At 37.6% G+C, this 13,910-nt stretch overlaps 1 protein-coding gene across 5 annotated transcripts in view; it reads left to right on the top strand.

The window, feature by feature from the left end:
* Positions 1 to 13,910, top strand: part of LOC107310795 (protocadherin Fat 4-like) — a 42,682-nt gene that overhangs the window by 21,388 nt on the left and 7,384 nt on the right. For all 5 annotated transcript variants that reach the window (XM_015856778.3, XM_085541000.1, XM_015856776.3 and 2 more), the window contains exons 24-35: positions 397 to 534; positions 1,109 to 1,322; positions 2,317 to 2,475; positions 3,628 to 3,779; positions 4,962 to 5,130; positions 6,828 to 7,036; positions 8,658 to 8,837; positions 8,991 to 9,210; positions 10,507 to 10,643; positions 11,341 to 11,484; positions 13,000 to 13,244; positions 13,762 to 13,871. In XM_015856778.3, the coding sequence (XP_015712264.2) occupies positions 397 to 534; positions 1,109 to 1,322; positions 2,317 to 2,475; positions 3,628 to 3,779; positions 4,962 to 5,130; positions 6,828 to 7,036; positions 8,658 to 8,837; positions 8,991 to 9,210; positions 10,507 to 10,643; positions 11,341 to 11,484; positions 13,000 to 13,244; positions 13,762 to 13,871 (2,077 nt within the window). The remainder of the gene's footprint in view (positions 1 to 396; positions 535 to 1,108; positions 1,323 to 2,316; positions 2,476 to 3,627; positions 3,780 to 4,961; positions 5,131 to 6,827; positions 7,037 to 8,657; positions 8,838 to 8,990; positions 9,211 to 10,506; positions 10,644 to 11,340; positions 11,485 to 12,999; positions 13,245 to 13,761; positions 13,872 to 13,910) is intronic.

Below are 13,910 nucleotides of genomic sequence, written 5' to 3'. Positions count from 1 at the left end.
ATGTTGTATTTAGACATTAAATATCTGAGATTTATATTAAAAAAAAGTACTCGGGTCAAACTTTACATTTTTACATATACTTTGTAAGCATTTATTCAGTTTATCTTCTGCTATTAATCAAGTTAAGGTCTGCACATACGAGTGGCTGTTCTAGCACCTGCCATATTGCCTGAGTGTGTTTTAAGGAGACCTTTACAACTGATTAAATTATTGAGCAAAGCAAGAAGCTCTTTGAAGGTATTCAGGTCAGCAAGCACAGAGTTAAACCAACATAACTTAGTGATAACTGACCCAGCAGGAAGTTTTCAGAGACAAAGATTCCTTTCAGAATTTTTATTTTGAAATAAGTTTATATCCGTGTAGTGCTGTATTTAATATCAACTTGTTTCTTCACAGGCCACTGACTCTGGCAAACCACCGCTATCTGCAACTTTAGCTCTAAGCATTGCTGTAGAAGATGTGAATGACAACCCACCTGTGCTCTCCCAGAAGTTGTACTCAGTGACTGTGAAAGAGAATGATCCTCCACACGTGGTAAGTGGCATTAAGAGTGTTCTTCTGTAGTAGTGTTCCTTATGCAAACTTGGAAGTGGTGCTACGATGACTGTGCATTGGTGAATGCCTGTTGAGTGTATGGAGTCTGTAAAATCAGTGTATTCATTTTATATGACAATGGAGTGCCCATTCCACTGGATCTCCCTTAAGTTCTCTTCGTGCCCCTTCTACCCCAGTGGTGGTGCTGGTACAGGTCTGTTTTTCAGAGGACCTACAGGCATCCTGCTGTAAGCCTTGCTAGGTCACCTACCCAGTATCCTCTTGTTCTTAAGGTGTTCTATTTTCCCTTAGTATATCAATTTCTGGCTCCACATTTGCCTTGTGAATGTGAAGTAATGACTGGCACAAATCAAGGAAAGGGGTAACACCCTGGATTATGACATCTGTTACCTGTCCTGCTATATGCTGTGTCAGTATTTTAGCAGTGCAATTAATGGTTTTGTGAGTGATTCAGACAGTAAACATGATACAGATAGATACTAGTGCATATGCTTTGCCATTCTCTTCTCATTCTGATGTCAGTGTTTGCTTTTTTTTTTTTTTTCCTATTTAGATTTTGAGTGCAACAGCTACAGATGAAGACATTGGGTACAATGCCATTATTCGTTACACTATTATTGGAGATACTTCCTTTCATGTTGGGGAAATTTCTGGAAATATTTCAACAGTGCAACCTCTGGACTATGAAAGCTGTGCCCATTATACACTTATACTGAAAGCTTTCAATCCTGGCGAGCCACATCTCCAAGACACAGCAAACATTACAGGTAGCTCTATTTTATTACAGAATGTTTTCCTTAATTTCTCTTTCAGCATATGTGATTTTAAGGCACAGAGGTAGTCCTCAGTATTAATATATTCAGCTAAAGTAGATTATTATAAATAATTGTGACCTTTTAATTATGGACAGATGAAATTTTTCTCAAAAAAATATTTAATGGCTTTGTCAGAAAGGTTTTTTTTATACATGTTGACATTCTTTGCTTCAATTTCCTCACAAATTTTCTGTGTAATTTTTAGCATAACTATTTGACAGTTTGATTGAAAATATTTTCACAATCATCCTCTTTATGTGTTTACTGACAGCCTACTACTTTACTGGTGAAAAATGTTTCATTTTAAGAGTTGTGAAAATATTGTTAAAATAATTCTACTTTGATTAAATACAAAAGCAGCAACCAAACAACAAAACAGCCATTTTCCCCTCTCCCTACCTCCCCGCCCTCCCAAACTATATTACATGAAGATTTTACAGAAGAAGATGTCTGTGAAGTTGCCTCTTTGTCCAGCCCTAGGTTTTGTATGACTGGAAGTACTGATCCTCGTCACAGAATGTTTTTTCTGTGTTATTTATACTACTGTAGGGCCTGCTTCAGTTATACTCTATTGTTGTACTGTGACAGGTCATGTACCAACACAAAATTTACCAACCTTATTTCAGTCAAAGCCAGAGATGAGAGAGAACAAAAAAGGAGTGCAAGGAAATTATGAGATGGAAATATTCATGACAGACAGTAGTGACAACATGCTAGCTGGAAGTGAAGTCATTGGGAGGAAAGTATTTTCTGAACAGTAAAGAATTTAACCCACAAAGGGTAGCTGTTTTGAAGTTAAGAAAACAAAGCTGCTGTTTTGTTTATATTGAAAGAATTTAAACTTGGTACAGAGGAACTGTGGAGACTTAAATGAGATGAAGCAATAGCCTGTATATTCTTCAGTGAAATTCACATTTACACTCAGATGTGGACCTTGTTTTCTTAGTTATCGTGGAAGATGTCAACGAAGAAGGACCCATATTTGATAAACCTTCGTATTTCCAGATCCTTCTAGACAATTCTACAGCTGGCACATTGGTGGTAGATATTGATGCAAAAGATGAAAGTAAAGGTTATGATGAAGGCATTTTCTACAATATTACAGGTATGTTAGGAAAAACTTCATGTTTATTACTAGGATACTTGTGCACTACCAAACCATTAACTGTTTGTGTGGAATTAATAACCTGAAAAGTACAACAAAACTGCATCTTGGACAAGTACATTCAAAATTGATAGAAATGAGTGTGAGACAAATGTTTTAAAGTATTTATGCATAAAGCTGACTTTTTTTTTAAGAGAGATTATATTGTAGTATTATAAAAAAAACTGATCAGAATAATGGCTTCCAGTGAACGTTTACTATAGAAACAAAGAAGGATACTCTTGTCCTAAAGAAGTAATTGGAATTTTAGGCTTCACTTACAGCATTGCCTTGAATGTGAATCCTAATGAAAAGCTGGATACAGCAGGCACATTTGGGTGGTACTGACACGTGGTAGTATATCGGAGCTCCAACAGCTATACCACATAATTGCATCTACCATTTCTATATGGTCTATATGGTCCCTATAGCTGTCATGCAGTAAGTATGCATTGTAATCTTTAAGCAAGTACCTGGAAGACTCAATGCCTAACATGGTCAGCTCACAGCACCATGAGACTGATAACGTATTCCAGGCCTTTGTGACTGGAGACAAGGTTCAAAGAATCTAACAAGTACTAGCAGTTAATGAAAAACTGGATCGTGGGTCTTTCTTCTTATACGTAAGAAAAGATTACAGAGAAAATGGAGCTAAACTCCTCACTGAGGTGAGGAATTCATGACATAAGAATTAGTTATCTTTTGTTGAAACAAAAGTTTCTGACTGTCATTGTAACTTGAGGGGAAAAAAGCTCATCTCTGAATGTATGAGGGGAAAAAAAGTTCTCTATGTAGTTAACTGAGCTCTGGAATAAACTGGCCTGAGAAGCCACCCTTGGAGGTTTTCATCACTAGACTAGTCAAAGTCCTAAGCAACATACTGATTTCATTCAAGATCTTGCTTTGAGTGAGAGATTGGACTAGGGGCTTGACAAGGGCCTTCCAGCTCAAATGCAGTATTAGGGGAGACTTCATACATCATCTGTATGTGTTTCAGGTAATGCACAAAGCAGGTTTTCAACTCAAGTCTCCCCAGTCTTGGGCATATAATTCTGTCACTGGTCTCTGCTGGCTCTGTTGAACTTATCCAATACTTGTTTTTTCCCTCTTCAGATGGGAACTCAGAAGGCCTCTTTAATCTTTCCAGTACCTCAGGAGTACTCACACTAACAAGAGACTTAAACAAACAGGCTCTTCCCCTGTATTATTCCTTGACAGTTACTGCTACGGATTCAGGTCTGCCACCACTTTCAAATTCTGTAAAGGTACTTTATATTCTCTATATGTTCTTACTTCTTATAGTCTATATATTTATTTTATATATATATATATATAAGAATATATATATATATTCTTACTTCTTATAGTGTCTACTTACAGAGTTTATTCACCATGCTGCTTTATTCTAAACTGAGTGTAACTACAGGTAACAGGTATTAAGGAGATAAAAGTGTGCAAAGAGGAGTTGGAATGTCAGCATTGCATGCATATTTCAGGAAACAGGGTATGCTATTATAGCATTTAAAAAGTTATGCTGCTCTAGCAGTTGCTTGATACATTATCTGTTTTGCACTGTTTTGATCATTCCTCTTCAGAAAAGATGCAAGAAAGACAGAGGTTCTGGACTTTGGGGAAGAAGTTTAGAGGAATGGAAACCTCTGTGCAAGGTCAAAAGTGGGACAGTTAGGAGGAACATGGTGGAAATATGTGGTATAATGAACAGGAGACAGCAAATAAGGCATCCCTGTTTACTTTCTCGTGGTATGAGAAATAAATGCATTTTAAAATGAAAAGTGAGAAACAAATATGATAAATAAAAAAATATATTTTTTTACACAACGATATTTTTTTTGCTGCCTGTGATCTTTTGCCACTACATATCAGAGATCAGCAAAATTAAAAAAAAATAAAAATAGTAGAAATGCATAAGGATAAAGATTATATTCAACAGAACCTTAAAGCAATTATGAGCCATTGGCCATTGTTCTTCAAGGCACTGTACAGCTGCTGACTGACATTTAGAATGAAACTGTCTGTATTTTTGTGGACTAGTGGCGTTATTTACAGCCTGGCACAGTTTTTCATAACATCAATTATATCCATCCTTGTTCTGACTGTGCAAACTACAGTGGAATCATCTATTACAAATTATCTTTTTGAGAGCTGTTAAGCCAAAAAAATTCACTTGAAAATGTGAGCAACTATATATGAACAGCTGGAATTCTACTCTGTATTTAGGAAAAAGATAAACTGAAACTAAACTGGTGAAATCACCAGCTGTTCTATTTTTATTATTATTACTTTTTTTTTTTTTTTTAAACAACTTTCATTAATGTACAGGTACTAGGGTGTCAAACCCAGCATGGAGTAATCCTAGGCTTTTTCTTACTGAAAAAGTTCCAGATTTCTGTTGTGTAACATCTGTGGTCATGTCTTCTTCTCTGCAGGTGTCAGTAACAGTAGCTCCCACCAACATTTCATTCCCAGTGTTCTCTGAAGCAGTCTACCAGCCTGCACCTCTGAGTGAGAAAACATTGCCAGATACATTTGTTGTACAGATCGCTGTGTTGTATAATGTCCCTGTGGTATACAGCATTGTGTCTGGAGATCAAAAGGGTAAGCTCTTCACATAAAATAACAAGGAAAAGGATGTGTTCCATGAATGCTGCATCCCCAAACCTCCAGGTGGGGATCAGAGGAATAAATCCCAACCCCACTGTAAGGGCAGAGGAAGTCCAAGACCACTTCATGCTACTGAATGAGTACAAGTCTATGCGGACAGATGGCATGTATCTCAGGGTTCTGAAGGAGCTGGCCGAGGCCCCATCTGGAGCACTGTGTGCTGGTCTGAGGCCTCCAGTAAAAGAAAGACAGAGAGCTGTTGGAGAGGGCCCAGAGGAGGGCCATGAAGATGATTGGGGGCTGGAGACAGGCCTTAAGACAGGCTGAGGGAATGGGGCTTGTTCAGCCTGGAGAAAAGAAGGCTGCAGGGTGACCTCGTTGCAGCCTTTCAGTACCTGAAGGGAACCTATAATCAGGAGGGGAGTCAACTCTTTGAAAGGGTAGATAATAGCAGGACAAAGGAAAATGGTTTTATATTAAAGGAGGAAAGATTTGGGTTGGATATTGGGAGAAATTCTTTTCTATGAGAGTGGTGAGGTGCTGGAACAGCTGTCCAGAGAGGCTGTGGATGCCCTGCCCCCAAGAGGTGTTCAAGACCAGATTGGATGGGGACCTGAGCAGCTGGGTCTAGGATTAGATGTGACGGTTGATGTCTCTGCCTGTGGCCCTTCATGATTCTTGAGGTCCCTTCCAACCTGGGCCATTCTTTGATTCTGTGTTAAACAGAAGTACTGTTGCAAGACACTTCATATTTTGTTTTTTTGTTTGTTTTGTGGTGGTTTTTTGCTTTTATCCCAGTTCTATAGCCATGAGTGTTTGGTGTATCTCAACCAGATCTGTAAATTCAGTATGAATCAAGTGTGAGTATGATGGAATTTTTTGCCAGATTAGTTTACAGCCATGTGGTACAGACATGACTGCACTGGCTGAATGGGCTTTTCTTAAGTTTTATTTATTTATTTATTTTTGTCTGCTATATGAAGATCAGGTGGTACCTGATCAGGCATAAAGGTACAGTGACTGGAGAGAGATGATTTAAATCAGTATAAAGCCTTCTGGTTGGTGTACAAATGAGCCAACCAACAAACCTCACCTTACTCAGCAGCGTTTTCTTAAACATGACTGTAAAATGTGCTTATATGGGATAAAGTGAATTGGTATTTAGTGCTGTGTTGTTGTTGTTATTGTTGATGTTGTTTTTTTTAACCTTTAGCTTATAGCGCTAATATTGCCTTATAAATGCAAAGTGGCTACATTTGATCTTGCTGCGAAGTGTTTGAAGCTGTGGTTCCACTCAAGTTGACAAGACTCTGATAAATGCAGAGATGCATTCCTTCATCTTCAGTCACAACAGGAATTCATAGTGAATGAAATAACTGCTTGCTGAAGCAAGAACAAATAATCTCTGACCCTTTCAGAGAAAGGTGAAGATCACCTGAACAGAAAGTGGTGCAATGAACTTCTTCCCATTGGTTTTCATAATGACTTAATTCTAAGTTTTTACTAACTGTAGGTCTGGATTTATCTAATATTCTTACAAATCCATGCTTAATTTTATTTTATTCTTGGAAGAGTACTGTAACCTGTGATAAGATGTATAAATTACGTATAGCTTACATTGAAGGCTTTCTATCTTCAGTTTTTATTAATAAAACCAGAATAACTTCTGTTTGTTCGCTTGTTTTTAATAGGATATTTCATTATCAATCCATCCACTGGTATCATAAGAACAGGAAAGAAATTAACAGTGGAAGATTTTCCAATCGATTTCAATGTGAGAGCAACAGATTCATCTACTGCTGGCATATTTAATGAAGTCTCCGTGCATGTGGAAGTCATTGATGAAAATGACTTCCCTCCAGTTTTCACATTCTCTCTATTAGAAAAAGAGCTGGAAGAGGTAAGAAAACATAATCTGAACTGAGTCATAAAAATGAACCCTCACAGTAGTAATGAAAACAAATACTGAACTCTTGTGTTGAGTATATACGTAAACATCATGGAACTGTTCTGCCGTACAGTGTTTTAAGGTTTATTTCAACCTGAAAATCCTAATACATAGAGAATGGTCTAGAAGTGAGGATGTAGTGAAGAAAAAGTGAATGCTTTACTAATAAAGGGCTCCATGACGGGAATAAAAAATAGCCATTCCCATCTTGCATTTCACTTACAGAACATCTTTATGTGCGTTTACAATCTGATTCTCATTTAGTCTTTTGTAAGGGAGCCTTGAGAAAAGAAGACTGAGTGGGGATCTTATTAATGTTTATGAATATCTTAAGTGTGGGAGACAAAGGGACATGGACAATGTCTTTTCAGTGGTCTCTGGGGACAGGGCAAGGGGAAATGGCCATAAACTGGAGCATAGGAAGTTCTGCACCAATATGCAGAAGAATTTCTTGATGGTGGGGGTGACGGAGCACTGCAACAGGCTGTCCGGGGAGGTTGTGGAGTCTACTTCTCTGAAGATATTCAAGTCCTGCCTGGTCAATTACCCGTGCAACCTGCTGTAGGGAGCCTGCTTTGAAGGGGTTGGACTTGATGACCTTTGGAGGTCCCTTCCAACCCCTACAAATCTGTGATTCAGTAGAGCTTCTTGCATGGAAGTAACAGAAACAAGTCTTCTCTAGGTTTGTGCACTTCTCTCATGCAAGCAGATCTGCTATGATTCGCCACTAAGTGGTTGCAGAAAGCAAGCTAGATTTCAATCTGTTGGTATTATGTTACAATGGCCTGCAATGGAAGTCACAACTATGCAAAAGGATCTAAGCTACATCTCACTCTTCAACTCTTTCTATGCTTTAATCTGCTTGCTACTTAAAAAAACAAAAACAAAAACAAAAAAATCCAGCACACTGATGAGGTTTATGTTTCAGGGAGCACATACATTGCATTTGAGATTACTGGCTGATTTAAAACGCTGTCCATAACAACCACAACTGGTTTTGACATCTAGTCAATTCCTAATGTTTAACTAAATCTACACTTAAATATTATACTTATTTTTAACATTCCCCGTCACTTCAATGTAGAAGAGTTGGAAGCAAATTGCCAAACCTTAAAAACTGATTTCTATATGAAATGTTTACAGTGAAAGAATGGTTGGATGTAGAGTAGGATCAAATAACTTTAGATCAGGTTTCAAATGGCCTTGAAATTAAAATGCTGATATTTACTGTCAATCTGGATGCAAATAACATTTTTAAAGGGAAGAATTGGATCATTTATTTTGAAAAGAATAATTAATGTTCAGAGAGGAAAAAATGGCTTCAAAGTTGATAAGAACTCTGTAGTTTCGAAGGAGTAGACATTATTAATTATTAATAATTCCTTAACAGCAAGTCAGATGCTTGAGATCAACATCTGATGTGTTGGTAATATTTTTTTCTGAAGAAAAGACACAGACTGAGGAAATAGTTCTGTTCTTCAGTGTATGCAGTGTCTGTTTCCCCCTTCACATATTTCAAGAAATTGCAGCTAGCCAAAGTCCATGAGAGCATTGATTTGTTTTTCATTGACAGAATTTGCCTGCTACCGAGATTGTCCACCTGATAGCTCAGGATAACGATACGGGTAGAAATGGTGTCCTAACATATGGCATTCTCAGTGGAGATGGAACAAAATTCCGGATAGATGAAGCAACTGGAATTCTTTATTCCACTGTCTCCTTTGATTATGAAGACGAACCTACAGAGTACCAGGTTTGCTTTTGTTTTCTTAAAACTGAAGTGATTTGAGAATTCAAGTTTACATTTCTAAGAATAACCTGAAGTTTAAAACTCATCCAGATTTTTTAATTGTAATGCAAGTATCTATTTATATGGTTTCATTTCCAAAAATCATATTACTTATAGGTTGTAATATATGCTGAAGATGATGGAATCCCTGAGAAGAAAAGGGGTTACTGCACAGTTGTCATAAAGATCACTGATGTTAATGACTGGCCACCTGTATTTAATCCAGTGACTCCATTCAGTGTAAATGAAAATGTGGATGTGGGATTCATAGTTGGGAAAGTCACAGCAACGGACAGAGACACAGGAGACAATGCTTTTATTCTTTACAGCCTTACAGGTAACTAGGGGTTCTCTTACTGCTTTGGGAGAACTGTCATGTTGTTGTGTACATTGCTAAAAACATAAATAGCCTCGTATATGTTAACTCCCAAGTCTTCCCTACGTAAGCCAAGAAGGTTCATTTTCACCTGCTTTACTATTTTAATAATTTATGCTCACATAGCTTTCAAAATTATTGAATAGCAGTTTTCTTTGTAGAAACTACAATTTTTCTAAATGCTGTTAAATTACACCTCTCTTTTGCTTGTTGACTGTGATCAATTCGCAGCTACTAGAAGCATCACAAGTGTGATGGGAACTGATACACTACCATGGACCACTTAAGAGCTGTCTTCACCTTTGTGCTGGACTCCTTTACCTCTGTAGTAGAAGTAGCACAACAGGCAGCGCCTGCTCTGAAACTCAGATCTCTGTACAAGCTATTAATGTATACCGTCCTTAATTTCATCTTAAATCAGTGTGCCAGACTGTGAACCACAGCAGCAGAGAACTCTGGTCTGTGCTTCCTATCACATTTAACTGTGGTAGCTGCTGGGATCACAGCTGAGAAGAGCACCTCTTTTGCCACTACATTCAGCATGACAAAGATGGTGATACAGAGACCTCTGGTCCAAAGCCTGCAGGCGCTAGAAGTTGCTGTTGCTGTTTATACCATCAAGAGCAATGTGAATATAGTTTTTAGGATCTTGTATTTCCAATATGCAAACAGACTTTGAGGTGGTTTTGGACAAGAGTAGCCAGTAAAAATCACTGCCACGTCTTTTGGCAGTGAAAATTTGATTTCTCTTTACATCTACATGCCACTCAGTCCACCTACCTTAGAGCCTGAATAAGTTTAGTTATGTCTCTTCTTATAGAACTTAGCACGTAGGCACGCTGTCTTGTCACAGTGTTGACTGTTGCAACAAGTGAATGAGACTAAACGCACAGGTCAGAGAACTGCAAAAGAGCTTGGGAACACCTCTGAACCTCCACTAGTCTCAAACAGATATGCAAGCTTGGAGGAGTGTCCTTCTAGAGATGTACGGCACAGTGGAGTCATGGAGTGCATCATCGTTAGCGTGCCTCAAAACCTTTATGAGTGAGATGGATGTATCTGTAGAACTCATTAACCCATTCTGTCGGCTCACAATTCGAACGTTCATCCACTCAATCTTTTGTGTTTTTCTTGTACGTCATCTACAGAATGGTTTTCATGAGCTCAAGGTGCAAGTAAATGTATAATTAACTGCCATTTTAAATGCTACATTTCTCAGATGTATTCACTGATAATGCTGCTTTGATTGTATTTCAGGTGGTGGAGGAAATATATTTGAAATAGATGCAATACTTGGGAACATTAAGATAAAGAACTCTCCGGACTATGAAAGCGTGAATGAATATACCCTTACAGTGAATGCGGTCAACAATAAATCTGCCCCTTTCTATCAGGTAAAAGTGTATTGCTGTAATGAACTGTGACACCTCTAGTCACTGTAGATTTGAAATAGTGGGAGGAATATTTATCAGAGATATTTATTCTGCAAAATATATTAGTCACACAATTGTGTTTAGGGTCAGATTTTTGCTACCAGTATCCGTTCTGAAGGACACTGTCTACCATAATTCATTGAAATAATTTATAATCATGTGGGGCAGAATTTGACACTAAACTGTTTGCTGACTAACCTGTGCTGGGAAGAAGAATCCTTGCCTGTTGCTTTTAGTTAGAACTAGAAGTACTGTGTTGACTTTTCATGGCAGGAAAAGCAGTTTTCAGTAGGTTGTTCCAATTCTTCTCTCTTTCTCTTAATTGAAAATTTATTACACAATCAACAGAACTACAAAATTTGTATTTCCATTAATGGTTGCAAAAGTAGGACACAGAATCTCCTAAACAAATCCTCTTCTTACTCATTCTGAAAGCTTCCAAAAAGTAGAACCCCAATGCAAGTATGAATTCCTACCTCTTTTGTATTAAAATCTTGTTGTGATCTCTGATATCAAGATGACAAAATTAAATGCTACCTGCTCTTTTACTGCAGCATTCTTGAACTCAAATACTTTTTATTACGTATGCGAATAATAACAAAATATTGCTAAATAAGACATTCTAGTCTAAGATGCACTAAACTATTTTGTTTTTTAGGCAACTACTAACGTCACTGTTCTAGTGATTGATGTGAATGATAATGCTCCAGTATTTGCTCAGAATTCCTATTCCGCTTCTATAAACATGATTAATCCAGTAGGTGCTCACGTCATAACTGTGCATGCTACTGACAAGGATCAGGTAACTACTTATGTTTGATTTTGACACTGCTTTAACTTGCAGCCCAAATATATTTTCATTTGTTCTTTAGGCATGAAATGCCAACAGTATTGTAACAGAAAGTGAATTGTAATTTACTAGCAGTGTTGGGAATTGGAAGTCAGGATTTTGTTATTTCTGCTCTAACAATGATGTGCTCCCTATTTTGAGGCATATTTTTTCAGCTGTGTTCACCCCAGCTTTCCCCCTTATTGTGTGGAGTTGTACTAGTCTTTCAAGACTACACAAGAGCATAAGCAATTTAGTGAGAGTGAAATTATCTGTAATGGAGGATTCTCTGAAAACTAAAGAACATGTATCTGAGTTGAAGATGTAAATGTATGCTCATCAAATGCCTCTAAAGAGTGGTATCCCAGCTCATTCTGTCTACATTGCTCAAAGTAATTTTGTTTGACTGACTGACTCTACCAGTACTGCACCCACTGGGGTTGTATCCAGGTAACAGGAAATATATCAGTCAGTCAGATCACCATGACAACATCAAAACTAATTATGTCACTTAAAAGACAAAACATCTAGAAGTGACAGTGGAACATAAATATCAGGTGATTTCCTAATATTTCATGCATAAATTTGGTTAAAATATCTGTAGTTATGATATATTGCTGCAAAGAATCAAAAGGCCCTTCTTGCTATTTGCTATTATTTTGTATAAAAAACAAAAATGCTTATGAAAGCTGCCAAACTGAGAACCCTGCACTGAGACCTAATGAAATTCCCATATTAAGATGTGGCTGGTGATCAGCTCTGCATCCTGTCAGAATTCTGGGGCATGGCTCAGCGGTGAAGTCCTTGGCTCTCGTACTTCTACAGATTATATAGTGACAATAGATGCTCGTGCCAGGGTTTGATCCTGATTCTGCGGAGCTGTGAGAAACACAGTTCTCGATACATCTGACAGTGTGGACAAAGCTTTATGGCACCAATGGAAAATGAACACACTTTGACAGACAGGGAATCCGAAGTGTATTGTCCCAAGTTACATGGGGAATCTAGAGGAAAAAAAAAATCTTCACTCATCAGTGTCCTCCTCTTCTGAAAATCTAACTCAGATGTTCTAAGTTATGAACTTTGATTACAAAACTATTGAGGTAGCATTTTGGTATAAGCTAAAGTAGACTAAAAGTTTGTACAGAGCTGAAGACTATGACACACTTAAAGTCTCGCTAAATGCACTGTTATATAAGTGTGTGTTCTTAAGGCTATAAATATATATAGCTCTTGAAGCATCAGTTAATGGAAGGGAGGCAACGACATTATGCTGATGACTGTCCATTGGCTCTTGTGTTAAAACTTAAGCATAAAGTACCTATGAGTCCTAATTATTCCTATATGGTTAAAATGCCACTGACATTCTGTCAACTTAAGCAAGGAAATACTGAGATTTCAGTGAGTCTGTACTAAGGGACTAGGAACTCTGAATTAACATGGTCCTGCAAGCATTAGTGACATAAAATTGTGTTCCTTTCGTGCCAGGGGCAAAATGGCCTTATTGAATACTCCATTATCCCAGATCTAAACTTCAGTGCATTCTTCTTGATAGAAGATGAGAATGAGGGGAAAATAATAACAACTGGAAACCTGTCTAGACTTGAAGAGATCCATTTAACAGTGATGGCAAAAGACAAAGGTTCTCCATCTTTAAATGGTACTGCTGTGATCACTCTTAATGTGATTGATAACCGTCCATTTGTTCCTCAGTTTTCTGAGAACAAAATCAGGTGAGTTTTATAACTGGTACATATTCACCAGGTAGATGAACACACATTGAAAGTTGAAGATAACTATACAAGTGTTTCTGTCTCACAAACTAGAAAGGCCTTTATTTTTTCTTGTTATTTTTATTTATTTATTTGTTTGGAGTAAAAATAAAAGTCCAGGAAGTTCTGCTGTGTTGGTAGTTCTGGGAGCATGATGCAAGGCATCACTTTTCATTTCTTTAGCATGCAGCTTATACAAGTCAGACAAAGTCCTCTTGAATGCTAATAAAACCACTTTCCTTAGGCTTTATGCAAGGGTAAACAAATTTCGGTCTACAAAAGTAGGCTTTACACTGCTCTCTGAAGGCCACTGAGCTCTAACAAACACCTAGAAGGGCCCAAGGTAGGATTATGCGTGGAGACCTTGCAATTTTAAGGATTTAAGTTTCAAAGCCTTTCAATGCAACTGCTGCTGGAATAAACTTCCCAGCTAATCAGTGCTAAACTGAATTGAATTATCTTTTATTTTCTATGTTAGCATTTCAGTTTTGGAAAACACAGGAGTGGATCATTCAATTTACACTTTTGCTGTGGCTGAAACTTCAGGAAAATCGATTGTTTACACAATTGTATCTGGCAATGAAAAAGGTGAGCGCTGTTTCATTTCTGACTTAAAAGTGCTATCAG

The sequence above is a fragment of the Coturnix japonica genome, chromosome 3 (assembly GCF_054131305.1).
Source record: "Coturnix japonica strain WE chromosome 3, WE-NBRP24, whole genome shotgun sequence".
Taxonomy (NCBI): domain Eukaryota; kingdom Metazoa; phylum Chordata; class Aves; order Galliformes; family Phasianidae; genus Coturnix; species Coturnix japonica.
This window is presented reverse-complemented; position numbering and strand designations above follow the sequence as displayed.